This window comes from Podarcis raffonei, chromosome 13 (genome assembly GCF_027172205.1).
Source record: "Podarcis raffonei isolate rPodRaf1 chromosome 13, rPodRaf1.pri, whole genome shotgun sequence".
Lineage (NCBI taxonomy): Eukaryota > Metazoa > Chordata > Lepidosauria > Squamata > Lacertidae > Podarcis > Podarcis raffonei.
This window is the reverse complement of record NC_070614.1, coordinates 29,078,944-29,099,304: the sequence shown is the minus strand read 5'-3', so window position 1 is coordinate 29,099,304 and position 20,361 is coordinate 29,078,944. Positions and strand designations below refer to the sequence as shown.

General features: G+C 41.5%; 4 protein-coding genes across 4 annotated transcripts; all 4 read right to left on the bottom strand.

Annotated features, from left to right (window-relative positions):
* Positions 1 to 685: 685 nt before the first annotated feature.
* Positions 686 to 5,474, bottom strand: LOC128400325 (olfactory receptor 1-like). The gene is made up of 3 exons (XM_053362478.1): positions 5,469 to 5,474; positions 5,251 to 5,373; positions 686 to 2,787 (listed from the first exon to the last, which is right to left on the bottom strand). Exons 1-3 carry the CDS (start codon positions 5,472 to 5,474, stop codon positions 1,720 to 1,722), a joined length of 1,197 nt encoding a protein of 398 aa, XP_053218453.1. The 3' UTR covers positions 686 to 1,719.
* A 429-nt stretch (positions 5,475 to 5,903) lies between these two features.
* Positions 5,904 to 6,857, bottom strand: LOC128400323 (olfactory receptor 1361-like). Its single transcript, XM_053362476.1, has one exon. It carries the CDS (start codon positions 6,855 to 6,857, stop codon positions 5,904 to 5,906), a length of 954 nt encoding a protein of 317 aa, XP_053218451.1.
* A 3,623-nt stretch (positions 6,858 to 10,480) lies between these two features.
* On the bottom strand, positions 10,481 to 11,413 carry LOC128399560 (olfactory receptor 2D3-like). The gene has a single exon (XM_053361136.1). It carries the CDS (start codon positions 11,408 to 11,410, stop codon positions 10,481 to 10,483), a length of 930 nt encoding a protein of 309 aa, XP_053217111.1. The 5' UTR covers positions 11,411 to 11,413.
* Positions 11,414 to 16,470: 5,057 nt separating this feature from the next.
* Positions 16,471 to 17,433, bottom strand: LOC128400322 (olfactory receptor 6B1-like). Its single transcript, XM_053362475.1, has one exon. The coding sequence runs from the start codon at positions 17,431 to 17,433 to the stop codon at positions 16,471 to 16,473; it is 963 nt and encodes a 320-aa protein (XP_053218450.1).
* Between the last annotated feature and the right edge of the window lie 2,928 nt (positions 17,434 to 20,361).

Sequence of the window (20,361 nt, the reverse complement as noted above, 5' to 3'; positions counted from 1 at the left end):
GAGGTCTGCTCGTGGGTGTCTAGTAACTTGTAACACTCCCACTAATCATTTATTGAACGTTAAAAAGGCAAACGAGAAGGGCAGGTGAAAAAAGACTTTTGCCTTCCAATAGTCAATGAAATCTTTAATCTGTTAACAATAGTACAAGGATAAAACGTGATTGTCAGAAGAAAGGGATGGCTGTGACTATAAATGCATTTATATGCACACTTCAACACTTGGCACTCGCACAGGCATTTTTGTACACATTACTTTGAGAACTGCATTACAGAATCTAGAGATGTATGGATTTTGAAGCATGGCTGCATTTCAGTTTGCATCTTGTTTCAGAATGTGGAAGTTGAGTAAGTTTGCCTTGGAATGCAAGTTGAAATGAATTTCCCTGCCTTTTTTGTTGCTGTTTAGTCATTTAGTCATGTCCGACTCTTTGTGACCCCATGGACCAGAGCACGCCAGGCACTCCTGTCTTCCACTGCCTCCCACAGTTTGGTCAAACTCATGTTAGTAGCTTCGAGAACACTGTCCAACCATCTTGTCCTCTGTCATCCCCTTCTCCTTGTGCCCTCAATCTTTCCCAACATCAGGGTCTTTTCCAGGGAGTCTTATCTTCTCATGAGGTGGGCAAAGTACCTACCTATATATCCCAAACTACCATACCCTTAGAAAAACAAGTGATTCTGTGTCACGGACTACCTAGATGAATAAGAATGGTAGGAGGCTACAGCTGGGGAACACACACACCCCAGGAAGCATCAGAGTGGTAAGGCTCTAAGCCAGGAAAATGCTGGTGGGATACAGAAGACAGGCCAGAGGAAGAAGGGGGAGCAGATGGGTTGGAAGCTGAGTAAGCAACAGGTTAAGTGAAAGTGAGGCAGTTAAGTAGGAGAAGCAGGCTGAGGCTGTGACAGATCCCCAGCAACCTGCCAGTTCCACTATTTCCTTCTCCCCTCCTCTTCTGTCCCCAAGATCAAGGAGGGTATTACATAAAGCAGAACAAAAGGCACAGAGAGCCCCTCCTCGAAGGAGTTTGCAATGGTTAGGAAGGCAGGCACCTGAGGAGGAATCTTAGGAGGAAGTGGGAGGTTCAGATCTTCATTTCTGGCAACTGATTCATCAGGCTAGACCTGCCCACGGAGTTTCGGTTATGTGTCCCTCTGAATAAAGACTCAACCTTACTGCTCCTCTCTGAGTTTCTGTGCTGAACTGCAGCTGAAATAGCTCTGACATTCTAGCAGCAGCAGCAGAAGGGGAGGGCAAGAGAGGTTCATAATAAATGCAATGGGTGGAACAGTTAAACTCACCTCTCCTCATACTACAAACTCAAACCAGGTCAGATGCGGTGTCCAATTGGGATTTGTTCGTTTGTTTGTTGTTTAACTTTCCAGGTCTTCATCTTTCCAAGGCACACAATTCATTGACAAGCTATACTGGATATTTTTATCTTAAGCTCCTGGATAGAAGCTCCAGTTTAAATGTGGATGTTGGGATGATGCCTTGAAGTACAAGGATATATTCCATTTGTTTGTTTATACATATTACTGCCATTAACGCAGGGCTAAGCAGTGACAGAGGAAGCAATCGACATGTCATTGCTAAGCTAAAAGTCATAGCACAAGAGTTGCTCAGAAATGTGAACCGAAAGCAAAAATTATCCCAACAACATTTTTGAGTACACCAAAAGGAGTTCAACAACCAAATGGTGTGGCCACCCAGATGAGGTCAGCAGCTATGCCTCAAAACTTCTGATTGCCTTTTAAGCATTGAGGAAAGGGATGAATTCAGCCGGATCCTTGACAAATTCAGATGACTCCTTACAAAAAATAGCCATCTACTACAAACCATTCTTAGGGCTTTGTGGACATCTTTGTTTCTCAAGCTATAGATGAGGGGATTGATCAAGGGAGTCAGGATGGTGTAGAAAAGGGAGAATACTTTATTGAGATCTCTCAGAGTCAGGGTGGCTGGCAACATGTAGACGATTATTATTGTAGAATAAAAAATGCAAACTACAGTGAGATGAGAGGAGCAGGTCAAAAACGCTTTTTTCCTACCAATAGCAGATGGGATCTTTAAGATGGTGGCAATGATGCAGACATAGGACATGAGAGTCAGCAGGAATGGGGTGATGGTGTACAATGCGCACAAGAGGAAGGCAAAGAGGTCAATCAGGCTTGTATCACTACATGAGAGTTTTTCCATTGGGATCAAGTCACAAAAGTAATGGTCTATGACATTCGGGCCACAGAAGGATATCTGGGCCATCAGGTAGGCTACTATGCCATTACCCAGCAAAGAACTAATACATGGCCCAGCCATGAGCTTAACACAGAGCTTTCCATGCATGATGGAGGCATAGTGTAAAGGTTTACATATTGCCAGGTAGCGGTCATATGACATTGCTGCCAGGAGGTATGTTTCTATAGCTGCAAAGAAGCCAAAGAAAAATAGTTGGGCTATGCAGCCACTAACAGAAATGGTTCTTTCTCCAGTTATCAAATTGCTCAACATTTTGAGCAAGGTGACGGAGCTATAGCAAATCTCCAGGAAGGACAAATTACTCAAGAAGTAGTACATGGGAGTTTGAAGGTGCTGATCAGCCACAACCAGCAAAATGATGAGGAAATTCCCTGCTAGCGTCAAAATATAAATCATGAGGAAGAGGGACAAAAGCAAAGGCTGTAGCTCAGGCTGATCCCCATATCCCAAAAGGATGAATTCTTTGATTGCTGTCTGGTTTCCTTCTTCATTCTTCCACATTGTCTTTATCCAACTGAGGTCAAGGCAGCCCTATAACATAATCAGAGCACTTTTAATACAGAGGTGCACACTGTGAGCGAAATCCATGGGTGGAGGGTAGGAATGGTGTGGAAATTTGATTCATTTCACATTCAATGCTAAATTTATCAAATTCACACTTTCTGGTATAATATGATAATCAACACATAGCCATCCTCCCATACTATCCAAATTTTGTGATGTACTAGTTATCCAAACAGTGTTCACAAATATGCACGTATTATGGGAAAGTGTGCAAAAAAAATATGTAGATTTGTGGAAGTACCATACAAAATTGCATTATATTGCTGGCCAAAATGCGTCTGTAAGAAATACACACAAAAATGCAGAACAACCTTCATGGGGATTTTTCTTAAGAAATACAGATTACTGCAGATATGTGGTGAACTGAATGTGGAAAAAATAGAAGCTGAGAAAACCAAATTAGATAGATTCTTCCATCCTTAGCAGTGTGCAGCCACTACTGCTTCCATCCAAATTTTGCCCCCCTCCCCTATAAATGTTGCTCCAATATCAGACAAAGCAAAAAGGAGGGCTTCTGGGGTCATGTTGAAAATGGATCAGGCTAAACTTTGGATCCAAAGTCCTCCTATTCCCCTGAGGTATAGGTATACAAAATACAAACTTGGATGCAAATACAAGCTATCTCTACACATGTACAGGTGTTTGTGTGAAAAAGTGCACACTTGTTAATTTTGTACAGCTCATGTAGAAACCTGTGTACATGCAGATAACTGTATGTGTTTTCAGTTGTTGTTTACACACACCCATAGGTTGTGTACTCAGTGAATCTGTATCTGTACTCCCCAACACTCACATCAGAACTAGGAGGAAAGCACATCAAATCTTGGAACTGGTTTATGTATTTTCCTTTCCATTGAAACCATTGGGGAGAACATTTTATTAAAACAGCTCCCCCAAAGGGGAACAATGCCATGCACATGATCTTCCACCCTTTATAGAATTACACCCAAAAATTAACAACAGGAGCCACATTCCACTTCTGCTATCTTTTCCAATATTCTTGGATTTTGGTTCTTAATGTTAGTCAGGGTTTTGAAAGATGATGAATATAAAGTGTGCGGATTTAGTACTTACCTTCCCTTATGTATCTGCATTCAGTGATTAGTACCAGGATCAGTACAGGTAGCAGAGGATTTCTCTGAATTTGTGTTGAAAAACAACGAGCTGTAACTTCATTGTCTCAGCTGCAAAATGAGTGCCTCTGAAGAGGCTTCTTTCAATAGCTTAAAAGAAGCGAGTCTGGGGACGTGCTTCTGATTTTCTGGTTGTGTGGAAATCATTTATGATGCAACCAACCTTCTAAACCCAAAGGAAATCCCGATATTAATTCCTCCTCCATCAGACTGCAGTCACCTTTTTCCTGCACTCCAGAGTTTGATGCACTTTGGATCTCTGTGTCTTTTTATCTACCTTTAAGTCTTAGGCACAAATTGCCTTCTGCTCCTCCTAGCGGTCACTTCTCTCACTTGCATCTCATTAGCTGCTCCCTTTAAAATTCAGCTACTATGTACAGGTATTATAGCTGGGCATCAGTTTGTACTATGTGAACCAAGGTAGGGCAGGAAGATGAGGATATTGTTGGTAGCTGGTATGGGAATAGAAGCAGCAAAAAATACAAATGGAGAGGGAGTCTTGTATTGGACAGGAGGTTCTGGGAGCAGAGAGAGGCTATTGTTTCGTTATTGTTGTTTAACAAATTTATATTCTGTCTTTCCAGAGAAACACATCCAAGACAAGCAAACACAAATAATCAATTTTCATAAAAGATATCATAATATAAAAGATAAATATAATATATATATACATACATATAATATAATATAAAAGATCAATTTCAATAAAAGATATAATAATATTAATAAAAAGAATCACATCCATGAATGCAGCAGCTTGATTTTAAAAAATCAATGAAGGGATAAAAGCTCATCACATGAATTAGAAACATGGTTAGCTTGTCATTCAAACAACAACAACAATGCTCACACCATAATGAACCCTAAAAACTCATTTCTGTAAAACATCAATATGCAAGAGAAAAGATGGCAGATACTATCACTGAAGCTGATAAACTAGGACAACAACTTGGCAGATCAAATGTCTTGTAGGTAAGAAAACCCATTATATAACACTGGAAGGCCAAGTAGCAGAGGAAAGAATGAACTTCCCCAGGGAAGGAATTTTAAAGCTTGGACATAACTGAGAAGTCTCTCTGCCATATTCTCGTCCCAGTCCAATGGAACTCAGAAGTTAGTAAGGCATGAAGCAGAGAACTTTGGAGGGTATATGGGCCACCTAAGTCATGGTTGTGTGCCGCATACAGGAAAGAGGTAAGACACACACACACACACCAGACTACAGAAGGAAGCTGCAGCAGTGGTTGATAGACCAGGTTGAGAACTCTTATTCTTTTCCTATATACCTGGGGGTTACCACCTTTTCCTTCTTCTTGAGACTGATGACTTCCCATTCACTTTTATCTAATTGATCAATGAACCCCAAGTCACAGAACAGCTCAAGAAACTGCAGAATTGGAAACATCAGGAACACCAATTCCTGAAAGAAAATGATCATGACAAAAAACATGGCCTTGTATCCAACATTAGTTCTGAAAAGAAATATATTAAAATGAATGAATCTGACAGACTTACATCCATTAATTTCAGTGGATCTATCCAACTTGGTTGGATTCAGCCCATTAAAAAGACTGCAAAAGATGGGAGTACATATAGACAAACAGGGATATGACTTGAGTGTGCATTTCTGTGATAAAGAAAATATTTTTTAAAAAACACAACCCCTAAATAAAACTAACAGCAAACCTAGATCTGATGTTTATTACATAATTTGCTTTTGTTGAGTAGTTGATTATTCTTTAACAAATAGCTAGCCACAGGGGGAAATGGAGAACAGAAGATCAGGACTATAGGATGATGTGATCCTAATTATAATTCTCTCACACACACACACACACACACACACACACACCATTCACAGTAAGAAGAAAGTTCCCACTGGAGCCAGGGTTCTGCATATATGAATACTTTGACTAGCTGATAAACTTAATGGAAAGGAAAGAGTTCAGATCATGCCTTGCAAAAGATGTTCAATTTCTTCCAAACTCGTCTTAGGGCTTTGTGAACTTCTTGGTTTCTCAAGCTGTAGATGAGAGGATTGACCAAAGGATTCAAGATGGTATAGAAAATGGAGAAGACTTTATTCAGACCTCTTAGAGTTGGGGAGTCTGGCAACATGTAGACAATGATTAAAGTGCCATAAAATATGCAAACCACAATTAGATGAGAGGAGCAGGTGGAGAAGGCCTTTTTCCTTCCAGTGGTGGATGGGATCTTTAGGATGGTGGCAATGATGCAAACATAGGATGTGAGAGTCAATAAGAATGGGGCAACATTAAAATTGAAATTAAAGAAAAGGGCGGTGATTTCAACCATGCTTGTGTCACTGCAGGACAGTTTTACAATCGGGATGAAGTCACAAAAGTAATGATCTATGACATTGGGACCACAGAAGGATAGCTGAGCCATCATGATGATCACAATCAAGTTAGCCAGCAAAGAATTAATCCATGTTGCAGCCATGAGGTGAACACAGAACCTTCTACGCATAATGGTGCTGTAGTGTAAAGGTCTACATATAGCCAGATAGCGGTCATAGGACATTGCTGCCAGGAGATAGGTTTCTATACCAGCACACAAACCAAAGAAATAAAATTGGGCTATGCACCCACGAACAGAAATGGTTCTCTCTCCAATTATCAAATTGGCCAACATTTTGGGTAAGATAATCAAGCTGTAGCAAGTCTCCATGCCGGATAAATTTCCCAGGAAGAAGTACATGGGAGTGTGAAGTTGCTGATCAGCCACAATGAGCAAAACAATCAGGAGGTTCCCAGTTAGTGACATAATAAAAACAATCAGGAAGAGGACAAAAAGAAGAGGCTGCAGTTCAGGGAGATTTCCAAATCCCAAGAGAATGAATTCTATTGTGGCTGTCTGGTTTTCTTCTTCTCTATCCAACATGGGTCTTGTGTCAAACAAATGAGACATCAACTATAAAATATAATCTGAAATACAGACATTTTAATGTAGGAGAACCATGAATTATATTTTGTGCATGCAATTTTCTTGTAAATGCAACAGGGATGTCAGTCAAATCCATCAAAAGTGAACAATGAAATGGATTTATTTCAGTCTGTTTGATCCCTAGCATGGCACAGATGGTTGCTAGAAATGTTTTTTTTTCCTATTTTTCTCCAGCATAAAGTTGTTTGGTTGGTTTGACATGAGCCCATTACCCCCAAATAGATATGTACATTATTTTAAAATTTTTGTTATTTACATATCCTTTGATGTATAATAACTGCTTTCCCAAATTCACAACAGAGGCCATGCTGCCGCTCTCGCATCTTCTCCTAGGGTGGATTCATTGCTTATGTGCTGGCAGAGGCAAGCAATGGGATTGGCTAGGGGTGGCCATTAGCAATGCTAGAGTGAACTAGGAAATGTTGTGCCTGTTCAGTTACCCCCACCCCAAGCTAATCACAATGATTCTAGGCAGTGTTCCTCCTCTACCTTAGAGAGTCTGTTGTGGAAAGAAACACCCATCCACCTTGCAGGATGTGCAGAGGGAGAGCTGTGAGCCACAGAGATAAAGAGTTCTGAACTTTGTGTGCAGCAGCTAGCAGGAGGCAGAAGCAGATAGTGGACTTGAAGCAATTGCATTGTAGTTAGGAGTTGACGGAATGGAAGGGGGAAGAGTTTGTGCAGGTGGGAGGACACCACCCCATTTTGCCCTAATGACTGGCATCCATGGCCAGTCCTTGACAGCCTCCTTTACCCTTTCTTTCTGATTCAAATGTGTGCTTAAACCCTGATGATGCTTTTTGCTTCTGGACCTCTACACCATTGCCCAAAATAAAATGTGACCTTTAGAATGAAAAAGTTTCCCTACTCCTGGTCTAGATCAAATCCAATATAACAAAAGCATCATGAATGCAGCCAAAAGATATACATTTAGTTTTTATTATGGGTCTGCATTATTCAAGCTCTCAATAGGACAACATGAAATATTTTGCCAAAAATGAGCTCCGCTTTTCTAAATTGGGAGGAGGAAGGTCGATTGGACTGAGATATGAAAACATATTAGTAGATTGCCTTCACCTCAGAGCTAGACTCCATATTTGCTACTGAGATTCATCCAAATATCCTTGAATTAATGAACTGATGTGTCCCAAAGACATATAAGAGTTTTAAAAATGGCATCACTCTGCAGAGAATAGCAGTGTTCGATAACTTGCCAGAGTGGTGCATACTCTAGTTATCTCCCGCTTGGACTACTGCAATGCGCTCTACGTGTGGCTACCTTTGAAGGTGACTCAGAAACTGCAATTAATTGAGAATGCGGCAGCTAGACTGGTGATTGGGAGTGGCCACCGAGACCATATAACACCGGTCCTGAAAAATTTTCATTGGCTCCCAGTACGTTTCCTAGCACAATTCAAAGTGTTGGTACTGACCTTTAAAGCCCTAAATGGCCTCGGTCCTGTATACCTGAAGGAGCATCTCCACCACCATCATCCAGCCCGGACACTGAGGTCCTGCACTGAAGGCCTTCTGGCGGTTCCCTCACTGAGAGAAGTGAGGTTACAGGGAGCCAGGCAGAGGGCCTTCTCAGTAGTGGTGCCTGCCCTGTGGAACGCCCTCCCAGCAGATGTCAAGGCAATAAACAACTATTTTATTTTTAAAAGACAACTGAAGGTAGCCCTGTTTAGGGAAGTTTTTAATGTCTGATGCTGTATTGTTTTTAATATTCAGTTGGAAGCTGCCCAGAGTGGCTGTGGAAACCCAGCCAAATGGGCAGGGTATAAATAATAAATTATTATAATATTATTATTATTACCTGCAGCAAATCTTTGTTATATTCAAGGATATCCTAAGTGTCTGTAGCATCATCTGTCCAGATTCATTCTAAAAAACTGAAATCTTCTGAGCTATGAAGAAAGAGTGATCTTGAAACAGCTCTACATAAGCATTTAAAAGAAATGATCCTGGGAGAGTTGCTGCTGATTAATAATGCAGCGAGCCTCCTAAACCCAAGAGAGGTGCCTACATTACTTCTTTCTCCATTGGATATTCTCTGTTGTACAATAGGGCAGTTCATAAAAAACTTTTAAAAGAAAAATGCCTGCTCCAAAGGTCTTATCTTACTACATTAGGGATTATATAGCTATATCTGAAATTTCATGCATATCAGTTAATATCTTGACCCTCCTCCACGAAAAAACTGTTTACTTGGCTGTTTTCCTATGTTGTGAAGGTTGAAATTTCAATTCAGTGGAGCATGGTCAAGATATTAACTGGTATGCATGAAAATTTCAGATATAGCTATATAATCCCTAGTGTAGTAGGATAAGACCTTTGGAGCAGGCATTTTTTTAAAAAAAAAGTTTTTTGTGAACTGCCCTATTATACAAAGCATCAATCATCTCCAGCTAATGCACATGGAAGTCCAGATAGTCCCATTCACAGACAGTATAATATTTTGCTGCTAACACATTTCTCCTGGGCAAACATTCAAAATTCCACAGCAGCTGGACTACCAGCCTCAAAAGTCAGCAATGGGGGAGGGGGACACATGTGGAAATATCAAAGGTTACTGTGTTTCATTTATTTTGCACTCCTAAATATTTTCTCTTGCTTTTTTTGTTATTAACTATATAACTTTCCATCATCCCCCTGCAACTTCCTAATAAGTCTGATTTATTTGGCCTTTTTAAATTGGTTCTCCAATTTTCTGGCATGGAAAAGTGAGCATAGCTTGTGTCCAATAGAGCTTGTGTTCAATAATGAGAATAATTGTGTTCCATTTACTTCCCCCTTGGTTGTGAGGTGATTTGGGAGTGGTTTTTTTTTCCCCACTTGTAAAGTACATACAGCTGCAGGAGGAAGTTGGAAGAGTGACACTCTTTCCCACTTCCTGTTTTAGCTTTATTTGCTTTTCAGTTCTCATGTTAATTCTACTACAGTTGTACCTTGGTTGACAAAAGCCTTAGCAGTCAAACGTTTTGGCTCCTGAATGCCACAAACCCAGAAGTGAGTGTTCCAGTTTGCAAATGTTCTTTCGGAAGCTGAACATCTGGCAGGGATTCTGCGGGTTCCAGGGATTCTGCAGGAAGCTCCTGCAGCCAATCAGAAGCTGTGCCTCGGAAGTCGAACATTTTGGATGTCCAATGGACTTCCGGAGCAGATTCCATTTGGCTTCCAAGGTATGACTGTATATCCAACTTTGACCCAGATCCTTTAAAAAAAAAAAGTGCAACAGGGGAAGGGTGAAGAGAAGTGACCAATGTGGGTGCCACCCACAATACTTGCTAAGAAATGTAAGTTTGCACACAAGTCTTAAAAAAGTTTGAGACTGATGCATTACACCCCCCCTGGGAAATGATACAGATTGGTCCCAGAGATATAAGCAAACAAATGGAAAGTGGCAACAGGAGCAAAGAAGAGGAAGTGAGTCAATTGGGGGAGACACTACTGAAAGTATCTTACCCAAGGGTCCCCTAAAACCCAGAATCGGTGCTATCACTAGAGGGAGACAATATCTGAGTATTGACAGAATCAATTTATTGTTTCAGTGATGCAGCCTAAGAATCCAGTGTTTTCCTCAGGATTCTCATCACTGCCCCCTTCACTTCCTTGTTCCTGAGGCTGTAGATAATGGGGTTGAGCATAGGAGTAATGACAGAGTAGAACAGGGAGATCATCTTGTCCTGATTGGCTGAGTGGGTGGATTTGGGCCTCATGTACATGAAAATGGCTGCCCCATAAAAAAGGGAGACAACTATGAGGTGTGAAGCACAGGTGGAGAACGTCTTCAGGCGCCCAGCTGCTGAGCTCATGCGCAAAATGGTTCCCACAATGCGGGTGTAGGACACAAAGACTAGGGAGAGGGGGATAATGAGGACCATTACAGCCACAGCAAAGATGACCATTTCATTCATATAAGTGTCAGAACAGGACAACTTGAGCACCTGAGGGGCCTCACAGAAGAAATGGTCAATACGGTTGGACTTGCAGAAGGGCACATGAAAGGTATACACTGTGAGGACCACTGATTGGAGGAAACCACAGACCCATGAAGCAGCCGCCATCTTAGCACATGCTCCCTGCCCCATCACCAGCATGTAGTTTAGGGGGTTGCAGATAGCTACATAGCGGTCATAGGCCATGACAGCCAGAAGAAAGCATTCAGTCACACCAAAGGCAAAAAAGGCGTAGTTCTGGGTAGCACAGGCCAGAAGCGAGATTGACTGGGTTTGGCTCAAGAAATGGACTAGCAGCTGTGGAACCGTGCTGGAGATGTAGCAAATGTCAATGGCTGCAAGGTTCCGCAGGAAATAGTACATGGGTGTGGCCAACCGGGAGTCAATGCTAGTGACACCAATGATGAGGCTGTTCCCTGATAGTGTAACCACATAGATGGACAGAAAGAGTATGAAGAGAAGGATCCGGCTATGTGAGACACTCGAGAATCCCAGTAGGATAAAATCCTTAACAACTGTTCCATTTCCCATGTCTGATATGACTCCAGTGCTATTGGGAAGAGGAGAGAATTTCATTTATTGGTTTATATTCTTGTTAAAATATCAACAAAACATCAGATCATGACCTTTGCAAACACAGCATTCAAGTACAATTTTGAAAGGTTGACAAAGCACATGATATGGATAATTACAAGGAGCGTTTGTTTGTTTTTCCATTGTCCACTTGGGGACATTTTGAAGATTAGAATATATAAACCCATGCCTTTAAAAAGACAGAGAATATTACAGAGACTCATCAGCACTTCTTCTAAAACTTCCTTGGTGAAAAGCCAGTGTTGTAGAGTGGTTAGAGCAGACCTCCCTGACCTGGTTCCATGAAGAGGATTTGGACTGCAATTCCCATAAGCCCTAGCCAACACAGTGCTCCAATTGGAGTGGGTTTAGAGCATGAGGCTATGCTGAGGATACCTGGATTTAAATTCCCACTCAATCCTAAAGTTCAGTGGATAACTTTAAAATGGGAGACCTCCCAGCACAAAGAAAAAACACTGCATGGGTGATTTGTATACCTGATTGGGAACTGTTACACTTTTCCTAAGTGCCTGGAAGTCTGCCTCTTTTTTCTTCTTGTGACTAGTGACTTCCAATACGCTGTTATCTCAGTGTGCCACTTACCCCAAGTCACACAGGAGCTCAAGAAACAGCAGAAATGGAAGGCCAGTTCTTGGAGTGAAATGATTAAGACAAAAGTTTTCTATGCATAATAGTGGCATAGACCAAAGGGCTGCATATTGCCAGGAAGCGGTCATAAGACATTGCTGTCAAAAGAAAAGTTTCTATCGCTACACAGCAGCCAAAGAAATAAAACTGGGCTATGCATCCACTGGAAGGGACACGGGTGGCGCTGTGGGTTAAAGCACAGAGCCTCCTGGGCTTGCCGATCAGAAGGTCGGTGGTTCGAATCCCTGTGACGGGGTGAGCTCCTGTTACTCGGTCCCTGCTCCTGCCAACCTAGCAGTTCGAAAGCACGCCAAAAGTGCAAGTAGATAAATGGGTACCGCTCCGGCGGGAAGGTAAATGGCATTTCCGTGCACTGCTCTGGTTCACCAGAAGCGGCTTAGTCATGTTGGCCACATGACCCGGAACGAAGCTGTATGCCGGTTCCCTCGGCCAATAAAGCGAGATGAGCGCTGCAACCCCAGAGTCAGTCACGACTAGACCTAATGGTCAGGAGTCCCTTTACCTTTTATGCATCCACTAATAGAAATGGAACCGACGCCATTTAGCAAATCAGCCAACATTTTGGGCACGTTGATTGAGCACACATGGGGGTGTGCAGGTGCTGATCTGCCCAAACTAGAAAAAAGATCAGCAAGTTCCCAGCTATTGTCACAATATAAACCATCAGGAAGAACAAGAAAAGAAAAGGCTGCAGCTCAGGGTGATTCCCAAATCCCAAGAGGATGAATTCTGTGATGACTGTTTGGTTTCCTTCTTTTATATCCAACATTGTCTTTTTATCCAACAAATGTCACACCAACTTTAAAATCTAACCGGGAGGACATACATTTTAGTGTAGGAGAAATATCAATAACATTTTGTACATGAGCTCCAGTTGTAACTGCACACTGTATTTTGAGTTAGGTTAGTCAATTTTGTTCCCCACACTAGGAATGAAGCTATGGAATGTGATTGGTCTGAAAGTCACAACTTAGTTTAAATATGAAAGCCCTGCAGTTGAAATCAGCAATTGAAAGTGCAGGCATCCTGAGCTTGTCCCCTAGGCAAGGAGAAGGGCATTTATATCTACAACAAAATGTTGTAGTGCGGAATTCTCCTGTTTCATGTTCTAACTTGCCATGCCATGCCTCGTTTCAGGATACTCAATTCCATCCCCATGGTTTCCCATTCACCATCACCGACAGGCAGTCAGCATTCTAAGGCCGCTGAATGAGTCTGGTCAAATATAAGGAGAGCTTATCTTTGTTTTCAAATGGTTCAGCCTTATTATCAGGTTAAAGTACATTATAAGGTGGCATAGGATAAAATCAGTGGCTTGAATCTAAATTTAAGGATTATATTCTGTCTTACTCAGAGCAGACCCAGGGAAACCATGGACTTGGTTGCGCCCATTCCAATGGCTCTAATGAGGGAATGACTTAGTGGGATATATTTCAATATTAGTGGGACTTCATTCCCATATAAATCATTGGGTCTTAGTTAAATCATGACTGCATTTAAGAGCTGAATGTTCATGATAAATCTTCATCATTCATGCTCTCTATATGATGATGTGGCATATTTTGTCAAAAAATAATCTCAACCTCTTTCATTGGGATAAAAAGGGAGGAGAGCAACACAGTAAACTACATTAGCTTGAGAGCATAGACTGCACTTTTTTTTTTTTTTACTGACAGTCAATTTAAAAATCATTGAATTAATGAGTTTGTTTGCCTTAAAGTCAAAGGGGGCCTTGAAAGATGGTACAATGCTGCCAAGAATAGCAGTGTTCTAGAACTTACCTGTAGTAAGTCACTGTCACAATCACAGATGTCCCAGGATTCATTAGCACCATTTCTCCAAAACCTTTATAAAGAAACTGACATATTCTCACCTATGGTGAATGCGTGTTCGTAAAACAGCTTCTCATAAGCACTTAAAGGAAATGATCCTGGGAGAGTGGCTGCTAATTTGCTGGCTTTCTGAACTATATGAATGATGCAACCAGCCTCCTAAACCCAAGAGAGATACCTAGGTTATTTACCGTTCCATGGGATTTCTACATTGCCCAAAGCCTAGTACTTCTGAGGGCTGGGCTTAAAATGTCCAAGCAATTAATTCTGGTAGTTCAAAATGTCTGATTTATACAGAGATTATAATGTATGAACTGGGGAGAATATTGCAAAAAGGATCCCTCAGAGATGGGTGTGTCCCCAGCTTAATACAGAGGCCCCAATTGGAGCACAGTGCTCCTTGAGTAGAAGCATCTCACACTGGAGTTTACACCACTAGACCCGCAACCAACTACTGCCACTTCCACTTGTACCTTTTGTCTCCCTTTCAGAAATGGGGGGAAATGTATTTTGGGGGAAAGTATAGCAAGTGGCAAATGGAATATATTATTCCTATTAAACTGTGTAAATGGGCCACACAATAGTGTTTCACCTCCATCCCTAAACAAGATTTGACTGGATATCCAAATACATAAAATGGTTTTAGTTAGAAATATTCATGTATGGGATCTTAATATTTATACTGAGCGGAATATGTTTTTGGCATTATTATTATTGTTTCTTACCTAGGAATGGATAGACCCCTGAAGTCTGGTCCATCCCTGTTTTCAGAGGGGATGGGACTAAGAAAAATATATCTGCCACCATTGTTTACATGAGGCAGCCATGTTTTTCCCATACAATTCCCCCTGAGAGTGACATAATGTCATCAAATCTCCTCGCTCTCAGGGTGATTGCTCTATGAGTAAGTGTGTGACAGCAAGGACCACCACATGATGGCTGCCCAGATAGATCTGTAGACAGATAGACATTCTTATTTAAAAGTGTTAAAGGGGAAAGGGGTTAAGGATGAAGGCAGTGAGAAAACCACTGAGCCACCTGGTAAAGTCATCCACTATTCCACAGATTCTGAATATCCCATTGATCTGTTCCATATTGTGATCCATCCTGTTTGGATCAACTGTGTTTGCTTTGAATTTGAGAAAGGTTGATTCCTCCTTCATCCCTCTTCTTATCTGCTCCTACCTATTAGAATTATTATAATGTTTTGGGAGGGGTTGTTTTAAAGCTCAGATAAATGTTTTTAAATGTATTGTCATGTAGTTTGGGAAGAAAGTCAACACATTGGGAAGAAACTGGGAAAGAAAGCCACGCAATGTACATTATGAGAGCATACAGTGTAGGAAAGTGCTGGGGAATTTCATGTCTAGGAGCCAAATGGGTCCCTCCAAGTTTCTCTGTTTGGATCTTGGGACTCCCCAAACACCACAACACTTCATTGGCCGCACACATCTCTTTCCAGGCCTCCTTCCTCCCACTGACCCTGCTTAGAAACCTCAGTGAGTGTTTTCAGATGACTGGAATGTGTCCTTGAACTCTGACAATTCCTTTTGTTTTCATGGATGAAGCAAAAAGAGGTCTGTGCCTGTCAGGATGCTGTCATCCTAGTTGCCCAGGAAAGTATAAAGACAAGGAAAAGTTTCTTACAGTCCTTTTTTATTAAAAAAAAAAATCTACAGAGAGAGGCTATAGAACCCAGACTCTGGGATAATGCCATTGTTCTGAGTGAATCTCCACACACACCCCGTCTCTCCCACTTCCTCGTTTGTCGTCATTATCTCCTCCTTTACAGGTGTCGCTAAGCCTTTGACCTCTTTGCTCTCCTACTTTTAAGGCTCGCCATGTTCTGGAAGATGGTGGGTCTAGAATTCTTTCTAATGACAACATGTCGGTTAGCTATTATTTCTCAACTTTCCCATCTACCTTTGAGCTGTAACCTCCTGCAAACCCCTGTTGTAACTCTATACTGTCTTCCTCTTCCAGTGTGTAGAAATTAACCTACTGCAGAAAGTAAAAAATTGTATTGATTGCTTGGTCCATTTTTACTACTGCCTTTCCCCGGACTGAACTCTGCTCAGAAGGAAAGAGGCCATCAGTCTGAAAATGTTCCGCACTCCTGACATAAAGAAAACATGCAATTGCATTAGTTGTAATAAACTAAGACACATTTCTTAAGGACCTAGATTTTCATTTTTTAAAAAAAATAATCCAAAATTATTTTTCTAAGCAGTCCCAACAGACAGTCAAGATGCAGAAGTAAGCAGCTTTCTTGACCAAAGTGCTTCAGAGATTTTAGTGGGAGAATCTATTTTACCACATGAATTATCTTTATTATTTATACCACCCATGATGGGCTGGTATGGAAATGCTTAATAAATATTTTACATCATAATCCCCCCACACCCACTAAGTGAGCCTTATTGCTGAAACTGCTCCAGAGATCTGCATCTAAGCAGAGAAGTATGTGAGGAATATTACCAATAAATAAATGGTGCTGTGAAATTTGCAGCCCATCTTCTAAATTCCTGTATGAATTGCAAATTTCATAGAACCCTTTTTAAGGGCCTCCTTGACATCATTGTTTCTTAAGCTATATATGATGGGGTTGAGAAGGGGAGTCAATATGGTGTACAGGAGAGAAAAAACTTTGTTCAAGTCTCTCAGGATGCTTGTCTTTGGTACAATGTAGACTATAATCAGTGTCCCATAGAAAACTGTCACCATTATCAGGTGAGAGGAGCAAGTAGAGAAAACCTTCTGCCTGCTGGAACGCGAAGAGATCTTCAGGATGGAGGTGATGATGCAAACATAGGATGCCAGGGTCAACAGGAAAGGAGGAAAGGCACATAGCGATGACAATATTAAAATTGAGGTGTCTATTGTATGCGTATTACTGCATGACAAGTCAATGACTGGGCCAATATCACAAAAGAAGTGGTCAATCTCATTAGGGCCACAAAAGACTAACTGGGACATGAGAGATGTGGTTATGGTGGCAGCTAAGCCCCCACTCACCCAGGAACCAGCAGCCAGTTGAAGACACAATCTGTCTGTCATTTGGATAGCATAATGCAATGGCTTGCATATGGCTAAGTAACGATCAAAGGACATTGCGGCTAGGAGGAAGCACTCTGTAGTAACAAGTATGCCAAAAATGTAAAACTGTGTGACACAAGCAGTGAATGAAATGGACCTGTCCCCTGTAAAGAGACTATAGAGCATCCTGGGCAGAATGGTGGAGCTGTAGAAGGTCTCCAAGCAAGACAAGTTCCCTAGGAAGTAATACATGGGTGTGTGAAGGTGCTGGTCAGACACAACAAGAAGAACAATGATGAGGTTCCCAGAGATGGTCACAATGTAAATCGCCAAAAACAGCAACAGGAGAACAGTTTGCAGATTCTGACCACCCTCAAACCCCAGGAGAATGAATTCTGTGATCATGGTTTGATTTGCCCCATTTTGCACTTGCCAGGAGATCATGTAGATAAGATTTGCACACTGGAAAACAAGAATGGAAGGATTTAATTTAAGGCAGTGTTGAAGCAATCTATGTAATATGTAATTCTAGGTTTGGAGTGTGAATTTTACAATGGTGAGGTGTTTGAACACCATTCACTTTCTGCTAGCCAGATTTATCACCTAAATTCTGTAATCATTACGATTGCTCCATTTTGCACTTGCCAGCACGCAATGTAGATAAGATCTGGACATTGGAAAACAAAAAAAGAAAGGAGAAAAAGGGTAGAACTAAATTGAAAGTGTATTTGAAAGAAACTAGAAAATGTATAGGTGTGGCTTTCACAATGTGAATTTTGTAACTGGATATTTTTAGCCACACACTTGGCAGCAGCTGCTGCTGCTCCTGCTGCTTCTTCTCCTCCTCTCTCCCTCTCCCTCTCTCTCTCTCTCTCTCTCTCTCTCTCTCTCTCTCTCTTGTTCCTCCGCTAGCAGAGGAGGATGGGGGGTTTTTTTGGGGGGTAGTAAGAGGGGCACATATCACCCAGCACCACAGGATTACTCAAGACTTTGAGATTGTATTGCAGGGCAGATCTCAGTGGTTTTATTAAATTCTGAAGCTGAATTGATTTTGCACAGCAATATCAAAATATCAAAAAGCAACATCAATAAGCAATATCAAAAATATCCAGTGGTGATAAAATGTGGACCTTGTCTTTTCCCATTCTGTAAATATGTGAGAAAGGTTGCCTTACCTTTAAATGTGTCTACTGTAGAATGAGCAGTGTTGGGAATTCTCTCAGCAGCAATAGCAGAGCCTGAAGGTTCAAAACATCCTTTGACATCTTTAACTCCAGTACCTGTCTTCAGGCTGATACTAACAACAATGCAGGGAATCAATCTGAACACTTCTAGATCATGATGTCCCAAAGGCATCACTCTTATTTGCCATTGATCCTAGAGGGGTGCTTAGCACTCCTCTTTGGGTTATTTACTCCTTTTATCCTGGAGGAATGTGTAATCTCCCTCGACATTTGTTCACAGCAAGAATGTCAACTACTTTAAACTGCCAGAAAATTAATTCTACTTTGAGCATGCTGTAAAATTTAAGGTCAGGCAGAGCCATCAAGATAATATTGTTTTCCTTTTGCTTTGCTACTGTGATTAACTGTACAGCAAGAAACTCATTGAAGTTCATGGGGCATGAACTAGTCAAGCCAAAACATTTTCAACTTCCATTTGCTTCCGGAGGGAGAGCTAGGCACTTGCTAACATTGCACCCATTGAAAAAGAAAGAGACTGGGAACTATTTAACTTGGACTGCTTTGTCTATATATTAGTAACAGGCAGTCCTGGACTACAAACACTGAGGGGATGATCCAGCCCCACAGAAACACTGTTACAAAGTATACAGCTGAACCCATATGTGTCTCCACCACTTACATGTGTTCTATGCACATTCCTGAGAGGATTGGAAACTTTTCCATAGTCAAACGTGCATGTGTTATGAATGCATCTTTACTGCTAACCCCTATACGTAATAAAAATGTTCACAAACAAGAGCATTAAAGAAGAATTGGTTTATGACATGAAATGAAAGACAGAGTATACAGATGCTGCTTCAGACAGCAAGGTTACAGGTGGACCTAATTACCCAAGCTTGAACTGTGAACACAACCACTTTCCATAGACACATACTAATCAGAAAGTGAAAATGAGTTAGTATACCAGATCTAGCTGTAAGTGGATCTTTGAATGAGGGATAGAAGATGTGTGCCTTCTGTTTGAAAATTAAGATTTCTCCTTAAAATCTTATATCACCATGACTACACTGTGTCTCACTCATTTCATCATCTAGCAAAATCCAATTCCTTTTTACATGAAGTGATGATTAAACTTGGTTGGAAAGTAACACAGGATCAGGGTGCTGACCTTTAATTTAATATTAAGAGTTCCAGATATTTGCTTGTACTTTCCAGGATACGTATAAAGCAAGGTCTGTTACCTGGGTCAAAGACAGCCCATTAAGGGGCATATTTCATATTCAGGTAATGCCAACTGCACTGATGCCCTGCTCCACAGTTATAATCCAGATTCACACCCAGCATTACTGCATTATTAAGGATCATGACACAGGACAGGTGCAATCCTGCTTCTACCTCTTCCCCATCCCCGCTTCTGTGCCTAACAGTAAGTTGGGAGAGGGGAATTTAAAGAGGATTTCAGATAATGTTTTTGGCATGTGGCCAAGGTGCAAAGAGAAAGCAGACCCCCCCCCCCGAGCTGAAAGACCCACCCTATCATCTGGTCAAAAACGGGTTCCTAGAGCTCAGAAGGCATAAGCTCACCACCCTGCTTCTATTAGTGGTATCAGAACTACTACACCTGCTTTTGTATTATGGTGCTGGAGGAGACTCTTGAGAGTCCCATGGACTGCAAGAAGGTCAAACCTATCCAGTCTTAAGGAAATCATCCCTGAGTGCTCACTGGAAGAACAAATCCTGAAGCTGAGGATCCAATACTTTGGCCACCTCATGAGAAGACTCCCTGGAAAAGACCCTGATGTTGGGAAAGATTGAGGGCACAAGGGGACGACAGAGGACGAGATGGTTGGACACTGTTCTCGAAGCTACCAGCATGAGTTTGACCAAACTGTGGGAGGCAGTGGAAGACAGGAGTGCCTGGCGTGCTCTGGTCCATGGGGTCATGAAAAGTCGGACACGACTAAACGACTAAACAGCAACAACTGCTACACCACATCATACTCATTCTGATTTGTATGAACTCAATTGTTTAGTGTGGCAGCCCCTTACTTTAGAACTCCCTGTCTATTGAGATCAAGATGGTGCTTTCTGTGTACTCCTTTCAGTACCTGCTAAAAACATTCTTATTTAGAGCACAATTTCTGTTCCCATCCTGAAGCAAAGTTCTTAACCTGAAGCACTGTTTCTG

Excerpts from the sequence above, each read along its gene's own strand:
- LOC128399560 (XM_053361136.1), bottom strand. The coding sequence starts at position 11,410 with ATGGGAAATGGAACAGTTGTTAAGGATTTTATCCTACTGGGATTCTCG.
- LOC128400325 (XM_053362478.1), bottom strand. Across the intron at positions 2,788-5,250 it reads TCAAGAAGAAGGAAAAGGTG|GGCTGCCTTGACCTCAGTTG; the intron begins GTAACCCCCAGG and ends ATTATGTTATAG.
- LOC128400323 (XM_053362476.1), bottom strand. The coding sequence starts at position 6,857 with ATGTTGGATAGAGAAGAAGAAAACCAGACAGCCACAATAGAATTCATT.
- LOC128400322 (XM_053362475.1), bottom strand. The coding sequence starts at position 17,433 with ATGATCTCCTGGCAAGTGCAAAATGGGGCAAATCAAACCATGATCACA.